The 24,822-nt window shown below is 36.6% G+C and overlaps 1 protein-coding gene across 3 annotated transcripts in view; it reads right to left on the reverse strand.

Annotated features, from left to right (window-relative positions):
• Window positions 1-19,388, reverse strand: part of WASL (WASP like actin nucleation promoting factor) — a 73,907-nt gene extending 54,519 nt beyond the window's left edge. For 2 of the 3 annotated variants that reach the window (XM_036905600.2, XM_057504734.1), the window contains exon 1: window positions 18,648-19,388. In XM_036905600.2, the coding sequence (XP_036761495.1) occupies window positions 18,648-18,764 (117 nt within the window). In that variant the 5' untranslated portion in view covers window positions 18,765-19,388. Of the gene's footprint in view, window positions 1-12,104; window positions 12,183-12,315; window positions 12,352-18,647 lie in introns of all 3 variants that reach the window. The other variant, XM_057504735.1, reaches the window with a different exon arrangement.
• Window positions 19,389-24,822: the final 5,434 nt, after the last annotated feature.

Here is a 24,822-nt window from a genome sequence, read left to right on the forward strand (position 1 = left end):
ACTATTTACAATAGCCAAGAATTGGAAGCAACCTAAATGTCCATCAATAGATGAATGGATAAAGAAGATGTGGTACATATACACAATGGAATACTACTCAGCCATAAGAAAAGGGCAAATCCAATCATTTGCAGCAACATGGATGGAGCTGGAGGGTATTATGCTCAGTGAAACAAGCCAAGCGGAGAAAGAGAAATACCAAATGATTTCACTTATCTGTGGAATATAAGAACAAAGGAAAAACTGAAGGAACAAAACAGCACCAGAATCACAGAGCTCAACAATGGCCTAACAGGTACCAAAGGGAAAGGGACTGGGGAGGATGGGTGGGTAGGGAGGGATAAGGGGGGGAGAAGTAGGGGGGTATTAAGATTAACATGTATGGGGGGGTAGGAGAAAAGGGAGGGCTGTACAACACAGAGAAGGCAAGTAGTGATTCTACAACATTTTGCTATGCTGATGGACAGTGACTGTAAAGGGGTTTATAGGGGAGACCTGGTATAGGGGAGAGCCTAGTAAACATAATATTCGTCATGTAAGTGTAGATTAGTGATACCAAAAACAAAGCAAAAAAAAAAAAAAAAGGGCAGTTCCTGTGTGGTAACCTCCAACGAGTTCTACACAAGGGTATAAAGGGCATATAAAAGTGTAGGCAAAGGGTCTGTTTGTGTTTATACAGAGGATCAAAGCCTAATTGGGCTACCCCAAAAATGAACTAAGATACGATATGAAAAAGAACTTCCAACATCTGCACTCTCTGGAAGACTCATGCCAGAAGATGATCATCAAAAAACCCCAACAAAGATCCACGCACTGCTACAGCTGTAGATGCACTCATCCCACCAGTTCCTGGACTTGCCATGGGAATGAGGAAGGAGATATCTAAGCTGGCCTGTGCATACAGTAAAACAACAAATTTGACTGGATCTATACTGTTGGAACTCAACCAAGAATTTGGAGAAGTGCAAATTGTAGCGCTCCAAACTCTTACAACTACAGACTATTTACTGTTAAAAGAACATATGGCATGTGAACAGTCCCCAGGAATGGGTTGTTTTAATTTGTCTGATTTCTCTCAGACTGTTCAAGTTCAGTTGGACAATATCCACCATATCATAGATAAGTTTTCACAAATGCCTAAGGTGCCTTAATGGTTTTCTTGGTTTCACTGGAGATGGCTGGTAATTACAGATATGCTTTGGTTATGTAACTATACTCCTATTATGTTAATGTGTGTGTGCAATTTAAGTAGTAGCTTAAAACCTATATATGCTGAAGTTACTCTACAAGAAGATTTGTCAAAGAAATAATCAATCTTCCCATGTTTTCTTCCGCCTGCTACTTCTATAGCTTTTCTTCTTCCTTCCTAATTACAACCCTTAAATAGAATTCGTGCCTCATATCAAATTTACCGAGTATCGTAACTCCTCCAAGTGGTAAAGATACCTCAAGACAAATGCTGGGCATAGAAGCCACAGGGCATAAATATGCAAAGAAGTGAAAAGCTAACCTTTTCAAACAATAAGGCTTCCCTCTCACTTACCAACTTCACATTTCCCTGTATGGCCCCGGAAGATGACTGGTTAGCCAGAGACGGGTAAGATTCCTCAAGGGAGGAACAACCTAAGACAGGCACAGTCGCAGGGGGCCATCAGGTGAGAAATTGGGGATCAACAGAGGTGAGGCTTAGAACCTCACCCCCCCTGTTCTGAGAGAAATCTTCTGCATATGTGGATGTTTTATTGCCCTTGTCTAGCTTGGATTAACACATAGTCTACAGACACACACCTGATCATCTACATTTGCTCTCTTACAACACTAAACTATGTTTTCTACCTTTATCTTGTATCTACCTACCACTTCAGCATTTTATTAAAAATAATAATAATAAAGAGAGAAATGTGGTATCCACATATAAATCAAGTATAAAAACCAAATGAGTATTCATATTTGAACTGACTGTTTAGAGTTCATAATGCATGAGCAAAACCGAAAGTTTCTGTGATGACTGCCCTTGTACTGTTCACTATGTAACTTATTCATTATGTAAGAATTTTTCTACATGTAAGAACTTGTTTGTTATGCCTCAGAAGATTGGAGACTGACGAAAATTAGGCTTGGGGTGGATTAATGATTGTGCATTGAGCACTGACTCCCCTATACAGAATTTTATTGTCGTTAACAACCATTTGATCAATAAATATGAGAGATGCCCTCACAAAAAAAAAAAAAAAAAGGACAGACTTCCAATGGTAAAATAAATAAGTAACCGGGATGTAATGTATAGCATAAGGAATATAGTCAAGATATTGTAACAGCTTGGTAGGGTGATAGCTGGAACCTAGAATTATGTATATAAATGTTCTACCACTGTGTTGTACACTTGAAACTAATGTAATGTAATACTGTGCGTCAACTACCCTTCAATAAAAAATAATTATTTAAAAAAAAAAAAATACAAAAGAATATGTTGTCTAACAAAACAACCCCCCTTTTAATTATAAATACAAATAAAAGCAAAGGGTTAGAAAAAATATACTATTTAACACTAACTGAAAGAAAGCTGGAGTAACTATGTTAATTTTGGGTAAAGCATGTTTCAGACCAAAGAAAATTATTAGGGCTAAAAGGCATTACATAATGATTAAGAGATCAATTCTCCGAGAAGATATAACAATCCTGTATGCCTATCCATTTAACAACAGAGCAACTAATTACATGAGGAAAAAGCTGATAGAAGTGCAAGAAGGAAGAGGTGAATACACTATTTAATTGAAGATTTCAACACTCCTCTATCAGCAATTGACAGATCCAGCAGGTAGCACATCATAAGGACAGAGTTGAACTCAACAACATGTACCAATCAGCTGGTTCCAGTTCACATTTTTAGAATAATTTATTCAACAACAGCAGAAAACACATGTGAGCAGAAGCTCACATGGAATAATCACCAAGACAGACCCTACTCTGAGCCATAAAACGCAGCTTAACAAATTTAAAAGAGCATATTATGCTCTCAGATGGCAACGTAGAAATCTATAAAAGATAGCTGGAAATTTTCAAAATATTTGGAGATCAAACATACTTCTAAATAACACATGGTCAAAGAAGTTTCCAAATTAAATACTTTGAACTAAATGAAAATGAAAATCAAAATATCACTTACCAAAATTTGTGGGATGAAGCAAAAGCTGTGCTTAAGAGGGAAATGCATAGCACTGAATGCATATGTGGGAAAGATAAAAGATCTAAAATCAATAACCTAAGCATCTACTTTCACAAACCAGATAAAGAGCAAATTAAATCTAAAGTAAGCAAAAGGACAGGAAAAACAAAAATTATACCAGAAATCAATGCAGCTGCAAACAGGAAATCAATAGAAAATGAAAAAAAATTGATGAAATTGATAAATTTCTAGCCAGGTTAGCTAAGAAGTAAAGAGAGAGTCACAAATTAAAAACAACAGAAATGAAAGAAAGTCATCACTACTAATCCCACAAATATTAAAAGGATATTAAAGGAATATTATGTAAACTCTATGTCCACAAATGTATTACTTAGGTATAATGGATGAAATCCTTGAAAGACACAATCTACCAAAATTCACACAAAAGATCTATCAAAACAGACCTATACCTACTAAAGAAATGCAATCAATAATGAATAACCTTACAAATCAGAAAACTCTAGGCTCAGATGGCTTCACTGGTGAATTTTACTGAACACCGAAGGAAGCAATATAATATAAATATAAACAAAGAGAACCTACTATTCTGCGAGTCCAGAATACCCTAATACCAACACCAGACAAAGATAAAACCAGAAAGGAAAACTACAGACCAATAACTCTCATTAACCGAGAGGCAAAAATCCTCAAGAAAATACTAGCAAACTGAATCCAACAACATATAAAAAGAATTACTCCAAGATCGAGTGTGATTTATCCCAAGTATGCAAGATTGGTTCAACATCTGAAAATCAATTAATGTAATCCATCATATCAAAAGGCTATAGAAGAAAAAAAAAACTTATGATCATCTAATAGATGCAGAAAAAGCACTGACAAAATCTACCACTCATTCATGATTAAAAAAAAAAACTCAGCAAACGAAGAATAGACAGGAACGTGAAGAACTACAACTACAAAAACCTACAGCTAACATCACATTTAATGGTGAAAACTAGATGTTTTCCCCCTTAATATGAGGAACGAAGTAAAGAATCCCCTCTCACCCTTCCTACTCAACTCCATACTGGACATCCTAGCTAACGCAGTAAGACAAGGAAGAAGAGGTATACACACTGTGAAGGAAAAAATAAAACTGGCTTTGTTTGCAGGTGACATGAGTATCTATGTAGAAAATCCCAAAGAAAACAAACAAAAACATTCCTGGAACTAATAATAAGTATAGCAAGGTTATAGGATAAGGTTAATGTAAAAAGTCAATTGCTCTCCTACATACAAGCAATGAAGAAATATAATTTAAAATTTAAAAACACCACCTTCACATTAGCATAAAAAAAGGGAAAGAAATATTTAGGCAAAATCTAAAACATACATTATGTACAAGATCTGACTATAAAATTCAGATCAAAGAAATCAAAGAAAATATAAATATAGAGGTTATTTCATATTCATAGATAGGAAAATTCAATATTGTTACAGTATCAATTTTTTCCAACTGGATCTACAGATTCAACAGTACCCAACAAAGTTATTTGTGGATATAAACAAACTTACTCTAAAATTTGTATGGAAAGGCAGAAGACCCAGAACAGCCAACACAACATCGATGAAAAAGAACATCAGAAGGCTGACACTATCAAACCTCAATATTTGCTGTAAAGCTACAGTAATCCAAGCAGTGTGGTACTGGTGGAAAAACAGACTAGAAAGCCCAGAAGTAAACCTCACAAATATATTCAACTGATCTCAGACAAAGGAGCAAAGACAATCCCATGAAGAAAGATAATCTTTTTGAAAATGGTGAAGTATTAGACATCCAGATACAAAAAAAAAAAAAATCAAGCTAGACACTAATCTTATACCTTTTGCAAAAATTAACACAAAATTCATCACCGACCTAAACATCAAATACAAACAGAACTTCTGTAAGGTAACACAGGAGAAAACACAGGTGACCTTCGGTGTGACAATGACTTTCTAGAAATAACACCAAGAGTGCAATCCATATATGAAAAATGATTAAGTAGGACTTCATTAAAATTAAAAGCTTCTGTTCTAATGTTGGGCATAAAACCCACAGGGCATAAATCTGCAAAGAAGTAAAAAGTCAACCTTTTCAAACAATATTGCTTCTCTCTCACTTACCAACTTTACATTTCCCTGTATGGCCCCGGAAGATGACTGGTTAGCCAGAGACGGGTAAGATTCCTCAAGGGAGGAACAACCTAAGACAGGCACAGTCACAGGGGGGCCATCAGGTGAGAAATTGGGGATCAACAGAAGTGAGGCTTAGAACTTCACCCCCTCTGTTTTGAGAGAAATCATCTGCATCCATGGATGTTTTGTTGCCCTTGTCTAGCTTGGATTAATACTTAGCCTATAGGCACACACCTGATCATCTACATTTGCTTTCTTACAGCACTAAACTATGTTTTCTACCTTTATCTTGCATCTACCTACCACTTCAGCATTTAAAAAAAAAAATAATAATAATAATAATAAGGGAGAAATGTGGGATTCACATATAAATCAAGTATAAAAATCAAACGAATATTCATATTTGACCTGATTGTTTATAGTTCATAATGCGTGATCAAAACTGAAAGTTTCTGTGATGACTGCCTTTGCACTGTTCACCATGTAAGAACTTATTCACTATGTAAGAATTTGTTCACCATGTAAGAACTTGTTCGTTGTGCTTCAGAAGATCGGAGACTGATGAGAATTAGGCTTGGGGTGGATTAATGATTGTGCAACGAGTCCCCTGTACAGAATTTTATTGTTGTTAACTGTTAACAACCAGTTGATCAATAAATATGAGAGATGCCCTCCCAAAAAAAAAAAAAAAAAAAAATTAGAGGGATTGATTCATGAGAACCCTCAAAGCATATATACCATACATATCTTTGCTAGAATTGTTTTTAACTTTTCAATAAATACTAATAAATGCTTGTTGAACAACAACAACAACAACAAAAAGCTTCTGTTCTGCAAAAACATGCCAATTAAAGAATGAAAAGCCATGGACTGGGACAGAAATGTACAAAACACATACATGATAAAAAACACGTATCCAAATTAGACAAAGAAATCTTAAAACTCAACAATAAGAAACCACCAACCAACTAAAAATTCATCAAGGGATCTGGACAACTCACCAAAGAAGATATGCAGATGATCAACATCATAGTATAGCATTAGGAATTGCAAATTAAAACAACTGAGGTTGACTATATATCTACTAGAATAACTAACATCCAAAACAATGGTAACACCAAATGCTGGTAAGTATGTACAATAACAGAAACTCATTTATCGCTGGTGGGAATGCAAAATGCAACAGCCACTACAGAAGACAGTTCAGCAGTTTCTTACAAAGCTAAACACAGGCTTACCATATGATGCAGCAATCATGTTCCTTGGTATTTCTCCAAATGAACAGAAAACTTATATCCACACAAAAACCAGCACATGAATGTTTATAGCAGCTTTACTCATAATTGCCAAAATTGGAAGCAATCAAGAGTTCTTTCAATAGGTGAATGGCTAAACAAACCATGGTACATCCATACAATATTATTCAATGATAAAAAGAAACAAGCTATCAAGCTACAAAAAGGTATGGAGGAATCTTAAATATATAGTGCTAAGTGAAAGATAACAGTCTGTAAATACTATATACTGCATGACTCCAACTATATGACATTCTGTAAAAAGCAAAACTATAGAGAAAGGAAAATAATCAGTGTATCACAGAGTTACACAGCAGGAGAGGAAAGGGATACACAGTGGAGTATAGGGCAGTGAAATTATTCTGTGGACACTGTAAAATGATGGTCCATGACATACATTTGTGTAAACCACAACTTACAGATCTGTAAAAGGAGTTAAAGCTAGTGTAAATTATGGACTTTAGTTAAAAATAATGTATCAATATTGGTTGTTTTAATAAATGTATCACAGTAATGCAAGACATTAATAATTGGAGAAACTGGGGGTAAAGGGAGGGAGACAGGGTATAGGCAAACCCTGTATACTTTCTGCACAATTCTTCTGTAAACCTGAAACTGCTGTCTAAAATAGTGTACTAATTTAAAAAAAGAAAGAAAGAAATTCAAGGTAGTTAACTATATTGAAAAAGCAACACTTCAAACACATTTTAATGAGAATTTGAAACAAGAGTAACCATATAATTGAGGAAACAGTAGCAAAGAAGAAAGGTACTACTTGAATATACATTTAAATTGTTTTTCAATGATGAGAAATTTAAAAAAATAAACAAGTATCTTCAGATATATGTAACTAGTTATTATTCCAACTAAAAGTGTGGGTAGAGCAGGCTGCTCTTAAAATACAGCAATTAGTAATTGCAGAAGATTTCGGTAGAAAATAAAAAATAACACTCTACCACTAAAAACTCAAAGTACTGGTTTAATAGTCAGAATAAATTTCACATCTGGCATCTAGTCAAAAATTACCAAGCATGTTAAAAAGCAGAAAAATATGACCCACAGTGAAGACTAAATTGAAAGAAACTGACACAGATAATAGAATTAGTAGACAAGGACATTAAAACAGTTACCATATCTGTGTTCCATATATTAAGCTATAGCAAAGACTAAACATGTTAAGTAGAAACATAGAATATATATTTTAAACAATCCAAATTAAGCATCTAGAGATGAAAACTACAACATCTAAGATGAAAAACCAATGTCTGGATGGTATTAATCACAGATTTACCATTAGACAAAATATTAGTGACATTATGTGCTGCCCACAAGAAACCTACTTTAAGTATAAAGACACAAAAGATAAAAGTAAAAGAATGCAAAAAAGACTGTATCACCAATCAAAAGAAAGCATCACTAACTATATTAATATCAAAGCAGATTTCAGAGCAAAGTATATTTGGAACAAAGGGGAACATTTCATGATGGTCAATTCTTCAAGAGGACATAACAATTTTGTTTATGCACCTAATAAAGAGGTTCAAAACAAATAAAGCAAAACTGATGGAATTACAAGGAGAAACAAATTCATAATTACAGTGGAAGGATTCAAAACCTCTCTTTTAATAATTGATAGAGCAAGCAGACAGAAAATCAGTAAGGATAAAGAATTTAAACTACATTATTGGCCAACTTGACAATTAACATTTGCTGAACACCCCACCCAACAGTGGAATCCATATTATTTCAAGTGCACGTGGAACAACAATTTAGACCACATTCTGGGCTTTATATAAAACACCGTCCATTAAAAGGTTTCCCATTTCCCAAGAATAATGGAATAAAGTTAGAAATCAATAACAGAGAGACATCTGAAAGATCCCTATATATTTGGTAGCTAAATTTCATACTTCTAAAAAAACCTGTGGGTCAAAGACATGAAAAGGAAAATTAGGAAGTAATTTAAATCCAATGGACATGAAAATACAACATATCCAATATGTAGGATGTCACTAAAGGAGGAAATGTATAGCACTAAATACCTATATTAGAAAATGAAAAAAGGTCTCAAATCAATTACCTCACTAGTTAGCATCTTAAGAAAAACTAGAAAAAGAAAACTAAACCCAAAGTAAGCAGAAATAATAAAGATTGGCAGAAATCAATACAATAGAAAACAAGAACTACAAAAATCAATTAAACCTGGGGTTTTTTATAGAAAACTCAGTAAAATAAACTTCTAGCCAAACTGAAGAGAAAAAAAAAATTATATGACATTTGGGATTTACTTAAAAATAATACAGGAAAGGGAAAATAGATAGGGATTATAAAGCAAACAATACTGGCCATTAGTTGATATCCATGAAAGTTTGGTGAAGATGGCATAAAGTTTATTATGATATTTTACTTTGCATATGTTTAAAAGTTTTCATAATAAAATTGTTAAAAAAAAACACAATATGGATTCATATGTACCTCATATGAACTGCCCAGAGTATGACCCCTTTAAGGTAAAATGCAGACATACATATACATACATACACATGCATATAAAAAGGATAGAAGTTAAAGCAAACCATTATGAAGAGCTTTCTAAGGAGCCTAATTGTATTAGGGGATGGAAGGGGTTAAGGGATATTTTAACTTTTAAATCTGTATAGTGTACTGTATGTATGCATATAATAATGTAAGAGAACTATAAAACTACAGAAGGAACTATGACTTGAATAGTTTATAAAAAACTTACTATCCAGCAGGAAGCTTCAATATGTCAAGTCTTCCTAAATTAACCTAAAAGTCCAATGCTATTCCAAACTGAAGCAAATATTTGGTGGGGGACAGGAGTGGGAGATAAGGTGTTGGAAAAGTACATAAAAACAGCCTGAAAATATTGAAAAGGAGAGTAATGAGGGACTTAACACTAATCAAACTGAATCATCATTATAAAGGTAACTAATGAAAAACTGTATACTGGCAAAACAAATGAAATACATAGAAGAGAATGCAGAAATGGATCCAAGTACATCTGGTAATTAAGTAAATTATAAAGGTAGCATTTCAAATAGGTGGAAGAAAATAAATTGCTCAATAATTGGTATTAAGAAACTAGCCATTTGTAAAAATATAAAGCTGGATTTTACTACATTTGTTTTCCAAAGTCACTTCCAGAAAGATCAAAGATAACATGTTCACAATAAAACCAAAAAGGACTAGGAAAATATGAGTAAAATTTTTTACAGTTCTGAACTAGGACAGTGTTAAATAAAAACTTGATATAAGAGAAAAATTATTTAACTACACAAAAATTTAACCTATGCAATGACCAAAAACACGGAAAGTACTTCTGACAAATGATAATGACAAACTGCCAAAAAATACTGTAATGTATAATAAAACTACTATCCCTAAGGAGTTCCTCAAGTCACTAAGAAATAAATAACCCAACAGAAAAATGGTCTAAAGATAATTGGCAATTCACAGAAGAAAGATAAATGACCAACTGACTTGAGAAGATGTTTAACTTCACTAGAAACTACATACCAGACAATGAGATTTTTGACCAGCTGAAATAGTCAAAATCAAAAAAGTATTTTAAATCTTAGTGTTGAGAATAGTATATAGAGTTTGGTAACAGCTGTTTAATTCAGGAAAACAGTCCAGCAGTACCTATTAATATTTTTAATGCTAATGCACTCTGACTTTATTTCTTGGAAAGATACTTTAGAAAAGAAATATGTATTTGAACGTTCACTGTCGCACTTTCTAAAGGCATAAACTTGGAAAATAAAAATACCCATTGTTGTGGATTACACTGTGTCTCCCCCACAGATAAAGTATAGTCCTATTCCCTGTATCTGTGAATGTAACTTCATTTGGAAAGAGAGTCTTAGCAAATGGAAACACATGAAGATGAGGTCATTAGGGTTGACACTAATCCAATGACTGGTGCCCTTACAGGAGGAGAAGATGCAGGACAGACAATTAGAGAGCACCACGTGATTACACGGGTAGAGGGTAGAGTCACAAATCTATAAACCAAGGAACATCAAGAATTGCCAGTAAACGCCACAAGTCAGGAAAGAGGCATGGGATAGATGTCACCATAAGCAACCAATCTTGCTGACACCTTAATTTCAAACTTCAAGCCTCCAAAAGTGTGAAAGAATAAATCTATTTTTTAAGCCACCCAGTTTGTCGTACTTTGTTATGACAGTACTAGGAAACTAATACACCCTTAAATAAAGGTTAGTAAGTTACAAGAAAGTCTTAAAATACAAGATGCAGGAATAAAAAGTAAGCAGTAGATATAAATGGACATGGAAATATATGAAAGATACAGTAATACAAGTAAAAAAGTTAACTTACAGAACACTACATATAATACAATTTTTCTGGTAAATTAAAGATAATATCTTTCTCCCCCTTCAGCTCATCATTGAAAACCATCCTTCTCAAATGCTGGCCAAGTCAAATATGGGCTACACTGCCTCCCTCTGTAATCGTGACCTGAACTGACACCAAACATCTAATTCCACTCTCAAGGCCTCAATAATCAACACTGAAAGGATTCCAAAAGCTCTAGTCCTACAATTTCTACCATCAAGCCATTTCTACCAGTAGGTTCTGTTGTCATCTGGAATTCACAGAGCCTACTAAACATTGCCAATGGTTTCTTCACAATGTTTCTAGAATATAGCCTTGGCACAGCAACTAGATTCCATCTATGTGAACTTGGACTGACTGGTAGTGGCTGCCTTTAGGGATATGCTAAGTATCAGAGACCCACATCTGGAGCAGTAGGAAAATGCTCTGAGTGATAGGTGGTGTCTGCCCTGAGCGCAAAGACCATGGATTTATTATTCCTCATAATCTTTTTTTGTTTTAGTCTGTTACAATTCAGGTTCTTTAGTCAAGCCAGGTCAGCTGATAATGAGAGTGTTTACCAAACTTTCTCATTATGAACAGTAATTTCCAGTTTTCCCCATCTCTAGATCTTTCCTATCTTGACACTTTTTGAATCAAACATATTTGTGACTCCTTTCTACTTAGGGACTAAAGCTCAAACCCCAAGACTGAAATTCAAGGTCTTCCAAAATCTGGCTTCAATTTACCCTTCAAATTTATTGTTCACTATCTCCTCAAGCAAATGCAATTCTCAATTCTAGCCAACCCAGTCTATTCAATATTTCCAAACACTCCATTCAAACTTCCTACTCTTAACTTGCTCAGCAAATTTCCCTATACTTCAACTGAGCCACTTCCTTGCTTCTGACACAAATTCTATTGGCCACTTAGAGTCCTCAAGTTCAAGGCCGACAATGTATCAAATCCCACAGTTTCATGTACCTCTCCTATTATTAAAACCTTTATTTATGCTGATTTGTAAAACATCTTTTTGTGCATGACTTTTGTCTTCCCCAACTACATAATAAACAACTGAGGGATAAGGAATGGATCTTCCTTACCCCTTCCATGTATTCCAAGATATACTGGGAGGGTGTTAGGACTCAGTCAGTCCTCAGTACTTGGTGATGACGATATTTCTTTAATACAAACAAAAAATCACTTGGGCTTCTGATGAGCTCTATGCAATACAAACAAATAAATTAGCTCCTATGAAAATTTCTCAGGTATTTAGGCATCCAGTAATATTTTAATGGCAACAAAAGTACTCACCATAATGAAGGGAAGATTTCAGATAATTTTTCTTATCTGGAACCAAAAGTATGATAATGAACAACTTCACCTCTATTTTAATACTTAAAATTACTAGTTTCAGCTTCTCCAAATCTAATATAAAAGTTTAACTTTAAAATGAAAATAAATAAATAAATAATAAAACAAAACTTGAAAAACATTTCATTGTCCTAAGGTTACTGTATACTTGGGCTTATGATAATTTTGATCTTCTCATATCATTTTTACAGCATTTTATATTCCTGGATGTTATATTTCCCTTTTGTTTCTATTTATCTCTTACCTAATGAGTACTTCTTTTACAGAGACAGATTCTTACAGCAAACCTTCAGGTTAAGTTATAAATAAGTTACAAAAATCACTATGGCACAGGAACCCAGGGGCCAAGGATACTGAGGAACAATTAAAGTACACTAACAGAGTAATCAAAATATGAAGTTACTACTAATCTTTCATTTGATTCTTTTTTCTAAAGGGGGCTTCTCTGGATTTGCTCAACATTATTACCTAATTATTTGGTCTCTTTTAAAAAGGGTCACAATTGTTCTATAACACATTAACTCTAAAGTAAAGCTCAAGTTTCTAATTTCACTCTCCTATATTGATATAGTGGTATGATCCTTCACTACTTCTAAGAATACTGATATAGATACAAGAAATTAAAACAGGATATGTTTTTGTTACACTTTATTTATGAATATAAAGTATGACAAATATCTCCTAATTATTAAATAATACTTAAAGATACTATTCAGTCATATACCAGTAAGAATTATATTCACAATTACCATTACATGTTATATACTGTGATAAAGAATGTATGAGCTTGTTTTGCTTGCAGAATCTTTTGGTATAAGTGAACTCTATTAATAATGCTGGGTTCTTATCTATTGTATCAAAGGGATGAATCCTAGGCAGAGTAATTTAAAACGAAATCCAACTCTTACCTGGTGTCTTAAACTACTGTAAACTTCCCACCAGTACTGCCTTACCAGGCCTTCATTATAGTGATCCCTATAGCTCTTCCTCTAAATCTATTCAAGAATTAACAAGAGAAACAAAGTAACTCCAAAATGGCCAAGCCAGTTCACTATAACTATTGGGTCTAACACAAACTAAATACTTAAGAACTTTTTTTTACCTTAGAAAATAAGCAGTAAAATGTAACACCCAACTATCATATAGCCAATACAATTTCATATAAGAAATAAGGTTCTAGATGGAATTGGTTAAAAAAAGATAAATTCTTAAAAATAACTGTCTTAATTAAAAGGCACAATACTTTTAATAAGCCAAAAATTGTAATTATAAGGAATAATAATTCAAAATTAGTTAAGAGCTGATCATTCTATTGCTAATGCACCTTTTAATAGTGAAATATCTATCAAATTGTGATGCTAAAAAAGATGAGTTACTAGCAAAGAAATGACTTGAGATTACCTACCTTTCACTTAGATATATACTATCTTTGCTCCCATTGTGCAAAATACATATGCCAGGATTAATCAAAGGGCTGTTTCTTGTTACAGAGTCTCTGGCATCTAGAATAGTTAGTGATAGAATATTAAAGCTGGAAAGATGCATTATCCTGTCCAACCCCTCATTTTCATATTAGGAAACTGAGATTCAGGAAGGCGGACATTCTTGCTCACATTCACATCTAATTGGTGGCAAAACTTGGACTAAAATCCAGGAACTGTAATATTCCTTTTTCCTCTTTGGTCTGCAACCAAAGGCTGCCCAGAAACTCCCCAAAGAGACGTGTTCCAGTTGCTGCTTAACTCTTGATTTACAGACTCTATAATAAACTGACTTTAAAACAAAATTGTTAGAATTTACCTAAATCAAAACAAATACGAACTTCAAAAGGTTACTTGAAAACCTACCTGCCAGTAACAGGAAATCTAAACCAAGTTGTGCATGGCATTAAGGACAACATTCTTTCACATGCTCCTCCAAACTCCCAGAATATAGCATTATTCTCTGAAAGCCTTGACTAAGCCCATTTTACAAATCTAGACACTAAGGCTCATACTGGTTAAGAAAGTTGTTTATATGATAGAAGCATAAGAAACAGGATTTATAACTTAGATCTACTATTTTCTTCTAAATCTCCTCCCGTGCTTATGTCCACCTATATGACACATACTTTCGTATACACTTTTTTCCTGTATACGAGAATGCCTTCTCATCTTTGTACATTCCAAATCCTGTCAATTTCAACCTTTTTTCTCCTTCCACATGAAATATATTCCCAGCCCTAACTTCCCACCAGTACTGCCTTACCAGGCCTTCATTATAGTGATCCCTACAGCTCTTCCTCTAAATCTATTCAAGAATTAACAAGAGAAACAAAGTAACTATTGGACAGCTACTGGACCACCTACCTATATATTAATTTAGTGGCAGACTAAAACCACTTTGCTCTCCTAATAAATGAAGACTTAGGTCCAGATAAAATCTGCACTAGAAAGAAGGTTTTTAACAACCTGATCAAGCAATGAGACATGCTAAATGAAGGAACAAGCTAGAAATTACAATTATTCAATTATTATTCAGTGATCTGTATGCTAGATGTTCTAAAAATTATAAAGACTATATGGGAATAAGGTCTAACCTCTCAGAATTATATACAGGATGAGAAAAAAACTGAAGAATATAAGCAAGTTAAAACAAACATAGAGGAATTCAAGGAAATGAAGACTGGTTAATAAAAACGGCTTAAGTATCACTCTACATGAAAGAAAATAGAAACAAAACCTGACCTAGAGTGTAATTAACAGTTGTATTTCCATCTAGTGAAGTATGTATGTTTCTGCATGTATGTATGTTACACCTGTCCTTATCTCAATTCCCTTTCCTCAACCCCTATATCTAAGGGGGATGAAATCCTAGTGTAGTCTTAACTGTCCCTGAATTCCCACCAGCACTGCCTTAATTCAGGCCCTCATCATATTTCACAGAGACTACTGTAGACACCTATCTGATCTTTATCTCCACTCTTGCAAATCTCAATCCATCCTCTATAGTGCCTTCACCTGCCTCCCAAACTATCTAAATGTCAAATCTGATCTCCAGGTTCCCCACTAACTAGTAAAATACTTCCTTAGCAGTCTCTTTCTCTTACATCTATGAAATACACATTGATATCTTAAGAGGCCAGAGACAAGCTGTACTGAAAGAACTTGTTTTAACTTAATTTACCCTTAACTCACAAAACTGACACCAAAGTTTGAAGGAAAACCTATTATATTTCATTTCCAAAGTGTTTCAGAATTACTTTATCACAAACAGTAGACTTCTGCAGTGGTTCTCAAACTGTGATGTACACTAAAGTCTTCTTTTAAGCTTGCTAAAAATAGAAATACTCAAGTTCCACCTCAGACCCACTAAATATGAAAATTACCCAGGAATTCAGCCTAGATATATGCATTTGTACCTCCCCAATGACTCCATCACATACCTAAATTTGAGAACCCAAGCAGAAACCTTCTTTGTGCCTTAACAAACTACTAGTAGGTTCCCTAACTTTTTGAGCTGTTTCATATTGCTCATTAATCAGGGGGGTACTTATGAATCTTAAATATTTAGGTACCACTCATCACTCATTCTAAAAAGCTTTTACTTATCTCTCCCACCACCCTCTCCTTTAATTTCCTAAACCTTCATAATAAACAATAGCATTCATATTTTTACATATAGTCCACAAAACCACTCCATGAAATAGTATCCTATTTTAGAGATAAGAAAACCAATTCTAGGACAGGGAGGGAGCTTAATGGCTTAAGAAAATATGACTTTGAACTCCAGTCTGCTGACTACAAAGCCAAGACATTTTCCATTGTGACATGCAGCCTCTTACACATCACATGTCACTCTGAAGTACTGACTTACTCATCAGTTCACACATTTGTTTCCCTTTTTAGACACAGTGAGCTCCCTGAGGGCAGGTATCAACCCTGATTGTGACCTCAACATTTAGTTACCCAATACATATTTGTTGAGCGAAAGAAGGAATGCAGCTCCTTGAGAGCTGGGACTATAACTACTTGTTTCATTTCTTGAATTCTGAAGAGTTCTGAACATACTTCTCTAACAAATTTGGTCTAAATGACCTGTGCATGTTACTGTTCGATATTTTTTATGAGACAATGTATTTATTTTAAACTACAAAAAACTGCATAATCAGTAAAGGGGAAAAAATGTTGTTCCAAAAAATTAAAATATCATTCTTACTGTACTTTCTACTTGCTGAAGACGTCAAGTATTAAAGTTAATTTTAGCAACAATTTCATACCACAAGAACAGGTCACTTATAACAGTGTGGTTTTAAATGACAGAAATTCAAAAGGTAAAGTTGATTAATAATAAATGACAAAGATATTGAGCACTGAATACTGAAAGCAGTAAGCAACACTGTATCACAGTATTCTGCATCTATCATTTTTTGAAATCCGTAAATATTACAGGCAAGCACAGAACAATTAGTCAGTATACATGTGAGTAAATGGAATATCCTTCCTAAGGTTAATGTGTCTGGTATGGAAAACAGTAAAACTACTTCCTTTCTGACACAGATTGCATAGCATATGTAATTAATAGCCAGCAGAATTTTAATTTTTTTTCATTTGTAGATAATGTATCATTCAAAGTACTGGAGAATTTCCTAAAACGAAAATATGCAAAAATTACTGCTGTTTTAAGAATCTTACACTTTAATTCTACCAGTTTTTGGAGGAAAATAAAGTGATTATTCCTTTAACACCACTTTTAGAAATCTAAGTAAGAAAGTGACAAGAAAAAAACCCTTCTAAAGCAACATGATGTAGTGTAACGAAAAAAGGAGTAGGCTTCAGGAATCCTGGTTTCGAATTCTGTTTACAAAACTAAGGGACTGAGAGACTTTGGGGCTCACTGCTCAGTTTTCTCATTTGTTAAAAAAGTGAAGGGGAAGGACTTCTATTATCTTTAAAATTCTTTCTGATTTTAAGCCACCCCTTTTATTTCATTTTACTAATCAGTAAACTCAAAGTATGTTCTTTGAGGTCTAACTTCTGAAATATGAAACACATCTGAACTGAATGTAATGATTCAATCTCAAACTGGATGGCATAGGTTACAAAGGGTAGACTCCCATAAAGCTAACAATTAATCCAGTAACTTTCCAGAAACTGTCTAATCCTAATCTCTTAAACAGGCAGGTGTGGCCTGGTTTGACATATTTATCACTACTGAGAAAATCTGTAAAATGGTACTAATCTGTGGACTGTTTCTGTAGGTATTTCCTGGGTTCCAGAGGCACACACTCTGCAGGTGCTAACAAGCAGAGGTGAGAAAGGGACCCGGAGTTTCAGCGAACTCAGCCACAGTTCAAGCCGGCCACCGCCAAGATGCAGCCTGACAAGGCCTACACCACAAAGCAGAAGCTCCCCACCCCCAGAAGTGCCAGCAGCCAATGTAATGAATGCTTCCGTCAACAACACACATTCTCCTTCCCACAGCAGAGCTGCTCGCTCCCAACTGGCCATCTGGGGTTGGAACAGGCCGCACAGCACCAACCTAAAAATCATTCTCAGGCCCCCAAAGCCCAAAAACTACTAGAGATTGTGGTTCGGATGCGCATGGTTGTGGGGAGAGCGGCACCTCCTTCCCATCAATGCAAAAAAAAAGAAAAAAAAATCTGGGGAGGAGTAGAAACCAGGCCTCAGCGAGATTCCTTAAGAAATAAACCCTGTTTCTCTGCGATGGGGAACAGTAGCATTTCCTGCCTTCGTTCTGAAACGATGCACTGGACTTCTTTCCCTCCTGAGATCCTAAAAGGAGGTTAAAAAAACACCTTATGGTCTGCTTCATTCATATTTGGGCTTCATTCAATGACCTACCCCCACTGCTGAATCCTCTGGCATTGTGAAAGAAAGTACCCCCGGCTTAGATCAAAAGGTATGTGAAGTGAGGGCCAGTACAGGGGTCCGGTTTCTAAAATCAAGCATCTTTGCGCAAGAAGAAAAATCCCCTCTGGCCTGAGAGCGAAGTTTCAACCAGCAGCAAGGGCGCGGACCCGGGTCCGGCCAAGCACTCCAGGGCAGGCCTGCCGAGGCGGCACTCCCCGGTCCCAGGCAGCTCCGGGAGGCGGCGTCCGACTATCCCGGCCCGCACGGCCCGCGCCCAGGGAGCGGGGCCGGCGGGAGGCCGGGCCGGCAGCCGGACCCTCCCGCGCACTCCCTCCTCCTTCCCCCACTCCCTCTTTCCGGCCCTCAAGCCCGGGCCCAGAGCTAACGTCGGGGGTGGCGACGCGGATCTCGGCCACTGACCACACATTTCTTGCCAAGGAAGCTGAAGAGGGACTCGTTCTCCTGCGGGGTGAGCAGCAGGGACCCCACGTTGGTGACCCTCCGCGGCGGCGGCGGCTGCTGCTGGCCGGAGCTCATGGTGTCGCCGGCGGCGCCGGGAGTCCAGGGCCGTCTCCTGCGGCAAGCGGGAGATCGCTCGTTCCCCCTCGCGGTGACAGGGGCGGGGGGAGGGCAGTCAGAGGCGCAGCATCTCGCAGCTCCTCCGGCGCGGGGCGGAGGCGACGGCCACGGGAAGGAGAAGCCCACGGCGCGCCGCGCAGAGGAAAGAACGCTCCCCGCTGCCGCCCGACCAGGCTCCCGCCGATGGTCGCTGTCCCCGCAGTCCAGCGACTGCGCTAAATTCCCAACTCCTCCTCCACCCCTCCCACGGCGGCGGCCGCACGATCCAACATGGCAGCGGGGGCGGGCGAGACCACAGGGCTCAGGGCGCGGGGGAGCGCGCCGGAAACGCGCGGCTGCGGACCGGGGCCCCGGGAGGAGCCCCGCCCCCCACGCCGCGGCCGCACTTGCCGCGCCGGCCCGAAGCCCCGCCCCCGTCTGGTCGCAGCGCGGTCGGCGGGGTCGCCTCGGGGCTGCGGCCTCTGGGCATGTCCCTCGGGTGGCCGGGCCCAGCGGCAGCTGCCTGGAAGTAGCGGAGGCCGGTCCCCGCGGCCGAAACGCCGCCCGCCTCGTCTGCGGACGCACACCTTTGCGGAGCGTCAGGGACACCAAGGACCGCTCCCCAGAAGAGCTCTCATTTCTGGGGCGCGGACGCTGGTCGTTGAGGCCGCAGGCCAAAAAGGTCTGGAATCTGGAGACGGGAAACCGGGAAGAAGTGACGCGCTCCGCGTGCTCCTCGACGCTCTTGGGCAGAGCCGCAGGTGCCTGGGGTTTCTCAAACTTTGTCCAAACTTAAACAATGGGAATGGAGAAACAACAGGCCTCTCCCAGCTTTGTGGAAGAGATACCTTGCCCATGGACATTCAAAAAACAAAAGCACTTAGAAAAGATTCCTCCTGGCTTGTCACTTGAAATAAACACATTTGTAACATTTAAATTTAAGCTTTTTTTCTGAAGGACCCTGAACACATTTTACTCCCGTCCTGTGAACTGGGAAATACTCCCCTTTTTTCCCCCTTCTCATGTTTCTCTTAAACCCCAAAGGACGTATTTTCTTTTTATGCAAAATGAATGTGTCCATTTTGAGATGTCACACGGAAGAACATGTTACCTGGTTTAATCCTTGAAAGTAACTCTCAGGAATTTTTAATTTGTATGCTTCAGAATATTGAAAGTTACATAAGATAACCCCCCTTTGTTCAGTAAATTAAATACTAAAGAACTGTTGTAAAATGAAGTTTTGGAATATGGAAATGATAAATAATATCCCCTGCAGTGAATTATAGAATAAGCATCCGATTATTCCATTTTATCAATTAAAACATTTATTGCATAAACTTTACCATCATGTTTGCTAATTATTAAATTTAGAAAAACAAGTTATATTAAACTTAAGACATCCATCCTATCCCAAATTTTTCTGGTAAAACTTTTGTACTACTATGATAGCTTCCAGTACAAGTCTCAGATGTACTAAACAGATTGATAATACACTTTGAAAATACTGTAACATTTTAAAATTAAAACTGCCCTTAATGAAATTAGCTAAGTCGAAATTAGTCTACAAAGGAAAATTAGATCACATAAATCTTGAGAGTCCTCACATAAAACATACTTCAAAATTAAATTTGATTAATAATGTTAGGGAGAAAAGTGATTTAAAAAAGCAAGCAAACTTTTATGAAGTTTAGAAAGGCAATAGTAAAAATGTAAACCTGGAGTTGCTTATGAATTAGAAAGCTAATAAGCCCAGCAGCTAAATCATTTTGTCTCATATCGAAAGTGAGGTACCAATTAAAATCACAATGACGGTGGAAAGCACCAGAAATTTGTGAGAAGTGATAGAAATTAAAGCCCTAATAATGTCAAACCTGTGAACCAGGATAGTAAAAGTACAGGCTTCAGATAGGCCTAAATGGGAGTTCTCATTCTGATACTTAGAACCTCATGGACTTTGGACAAGTTGCTTCTCTGAATCTCAGTTTTCTCATTTGTAAGATGAAAATAATTTCTATTTAATAAAGATATAGTATAAGTAAAGATAATTAAACCTACTTCAAAGTTGGGAAATGTACCAAGATACCAATATAACACGATATGTAAAGTACCTGCTCCATAGTACTTACTCAAATATTAGTTGTCTCTCATTGATGATCCTTTTCTATGGTCTGTTCTGCCTTCCCTTAGCCAAGGGATCAAGAGTTGAGTTGAAATGTGTATTTTTACCTTTGTTTTATCTAAATCTGATACTTTGACAACTATTCTTCATAGCTAGAATTCTACCTAATTCTCTAAATAGATGTGGGGCATAACTTCTTTGTTATTAGAATTTCTTATAGCCCCGAATTCAACTACAAATTGTAGACTATTAAGCTGTTGTGAAGAAAGGAGAGAAAGATAGGGAAGAAGGCTGTGAAGAGAACTATGGAAGTGTAAGGGAATGGACAGCACCCATGAGCTGAAGAATCTACCCCTCACAGAGAACTATTGGGTTCCCATCATTTCACAGCCTCTTCTTAGCCTAGACTATTTACTGTTTTAATTGCTTTTATTCTTGCAAGAAGTTTTCAATGCCTTATCTAAGTGTAATTTTCTATTCTTATTTATTCTTAAGAAATGAAGATGGAAAAATTGTAACTACCATAGACTGTGCTAAACTCCCGACTCCTCCTCCTATGCATAATACTATACATAATTTTTAAGTATAGTATTCTGTCCACAAAATAAAAATTTAAGTTCTTATTTTCTACCACTTCATTGTTATTTTTGCTTTTTTCTGGGCTTTTTCCAACTCCTTGTTCTTAAAATGTGGAAAATGTAAGCATGAACATTACATTAGAAGTATGGCTTCCTTAGTCTTACAAACATGTGAACAAGCAATATTTGGGGTTTCCCCTTTGCTTTTTATTCCATGTTCATCCTGAGGTCAAGCAGTGCCAGCTTTATTTGTCTCAAAAGTTTTAGTGAATCCCTTCTTCCTTCCATTTTTTGATAACATATCCTCTATTTGGCTGAACACAAGACATCTTTCTCTCTGTTTTCTTTGGCAAGTTATTTCTTATCTCAAATTCTTTTTACCCAGTTTGAGAGATTGGATTTGATCCAGGTAATCAGAAGGTTTTCTATTTCCCTGCAGCGAAGTACCTCGAGGTTTGGAAGCTAGGTCAAGACAAGTGTTGGGATTTTATCTTCACATGCATATAAAATACATTATGTTGTGTTGAAATGGCCATGTATTTAACTAAGATTAAGGCAATTCTTAAGTTTAATTTCTTCCATTTGATTCTCCTTGGCTCAATTAGAATCTATGCTAGTACTTTATTCTTTTTTAGCTATGATTCTTCAAGGTAAAATCCTCATTTTAACAGAAAACATTAGGGTAGCTTATTCATGGAAATAAGGGCATATTTTCAGATGCATTCCCTGCTGTTATTATTGTACCTTGACTATTTCTCCTGTCCTGGTCCTTTGTTAGTCCTCTTTTCATCTTTACAAATAACATTGTTTATATACTGTCACAAGTCCTCTGAAACACCCTGTTCCCTAATTTGAATAATTTAAAATGTAGTGGCGCCCTTCATTGTAGGGGAACGTAGAGGTAGCTGCACACAGGGATCTGTGGCGTTCAGCAGGCGTTGTAACCTTAATCACTAGTACTGACAAGCTGCTTTACTGTGGCAGAATGAAGTTACAAAGACAGAACAACAGCAAACTTGGTTACTGCCAGGGTGATGAATGTCACTTTTTCCATGCAACCTCCAAGTGCCATGGATTTAAAATGTTCACTTTGTAAGATATCTCTGCACGTATTTATGTAAATGTTCTATATAGCAATATTTAAGAGAATTTGTCCTGGTTCCTGTTCTCCCACATTAAATGTTGAATGTTTTGGTTTTCATCAACTAAAATCTTAAAAAGTAAGATAGCAAATGGTTTCCCCTTCCTCCCTTTTAAAGTAATTTTGCCTCAAACTGGACAGCTACATGCAAGAGAATGAAACTGGATTATTGTCTATCCCCACACACAAAAGTAAACTCAAAATGGATCAAAGACCTGAACGTAAGTCATGAAACCATAAAACTCTAAGAAGAAAACATAGCCAAAAATCTCCTGAATATAAACATGAGCAACTATTTTCTGAATGCATCTCCTCGAGCAAGGCAAACAGAAACAAAAATTAACAAATGGGACTACATCAAACCAAAAAGCTTCTGTACAGCAAAGGACACCATCAACAGAACAAAAAGGCATCCTACAGTATGGGAGAATATATTTGTAAATGACATATCCAACAAGGGGTTAACATTCAAAATATATAAAGAACTCACATGCCTCAACACCCAAAAAGCAAATAACCCTATTTAAAAAATGGGCGGAGGATATGAACAGACTATTCCCCAAAGAAGAAATTCAGATGGCCAACAGACACAAACAGATGCCCCACATCACTAATTATCAGGGAAATGCAAATAAAAACCACAATGAAATTATCAACCCAGTCCAGTTAGGAAGGCCAGTATCGAAATGTTGGCGATGTGGAGGATGTGGAGAAAGGGGTAACCTCCTACACTGCTGGTGGGAATGTAAGCTAGTTCAACTATTGTGGAAAGCAATATGGAGGTTCCTCAAAAAACTAAAAATAGAAATACCATTTGACCCGGGAATTCCACTCCTAGGAATTTACCCAAAGAATATAATTTATCAGATTCAAAAAGACATATGCACCCCTATATTTATTGCAGTACTGTTTACAATAGCCAAGATATGGAAGCAACCTAAGTGTCCATCAGTAGATGAATGGATAAAGAAGAGGTGGTACATATACACAGTGGAATACTATTCGGCCATAAGAAGAAACAAATCCTACCATTTGCAACAACATGGATGGAGCTGGAGGATATTATGCTCAGTGAAATAAGCCAAGTGGAGAAAGACAAATACAAAATGATTTCCATCATTTGTTGGGTATAACAATAAAGCAAAACTGAAGGAGCAAAACAGCAACAGACTCACAGACTCCAAGAAGAGACTAGCGGTTGCCAAGGGGGAGGGGTGGGGAAGGGCAGGTGGGGAAGAAGGGAGAAGGGGATTGAGAGGTATTATGACTGGCACACATGGTGTGAGGGGGATCAGGGGGAAGACAGTGTAGCACAGAGAAGGCAAATAGTGACTCTGTGGCATCTTACTATACTGTTTGGCAGTGACTGCAATCGTGTATGGGGGCAACATGATAACATGGATGAACGTAGTAACCACATTGTTTTTTCATGTGAAACCTTCATAAAAGTATATATCAATACCTTAATTAAAAAAATTAATAATAATAAAAAAATAAAGTAATTTTGCCTCTGCGATGTACTTTTTAAGGAATAGATAGCTTATTTACAATCCATTCTGATTTTTCATTGATGTTAATGTTAAATTGAACTCTTATTCATGCTAGTGAATTACCAGTGAGTTACTACCTCTATAATGGCCAAGTCTCCAGATGCTTAATACAGATCTTTAATCAAGAAATTATTTGAAACGCTAAGTATGTTATAGTTCCCAGGATGCTGCTTACTGTTGTTTTGCTCTTTAACTTTAATAATATTCCATGGCTTTCAGTTTAATTATTCCAGATAGAAGGGGAAAAACAATGGCTTCTTTATTGTAATGTGTTCAAGGTCAATCTACATTATGGGTGAGTAGGTGGCTTAGATACCTGTGATGATTTGAAGATGCCATGCATACCTGAGTACATCATTGAAAGTGTTGGGGTGAAGGATATGGTCTCCTTTACCATATAACTTCTTTTGTTGTTGTGTCTGTTGATCAAATTTATTTGTTATTTCTATTTCAATAATTTGTGTATTCATTTTTATTACTCTTCTACTTTAGGTTTTTTACTAGTTCTTTTTTCTATTTCAGAGTTGAAATTTACGTACTTTTTTTATTGAGATATAATTAGCATACAACATTATATTAGTTTCAGATGTACAACATAATGACTTGATATTTGTATATATTGCAAAATGCGTATGACTGCTTAAAACTT

The sequence above is a fragment of the Manis pentadactyla genome, chromosome 7, assembly GCF_030020395.1.
Source record: "Manis pentadactyla isolate mManPen7 chromosome 7, mManPen7.hap1, whole genome shotgun sequence".
Taxonomy (NCBI): domain Eukaryota; kingdom Metazoa; phylum Chordata; class Mammalia; order Pholidota; family Manidae; genus Manis; species Manis pentadactyla.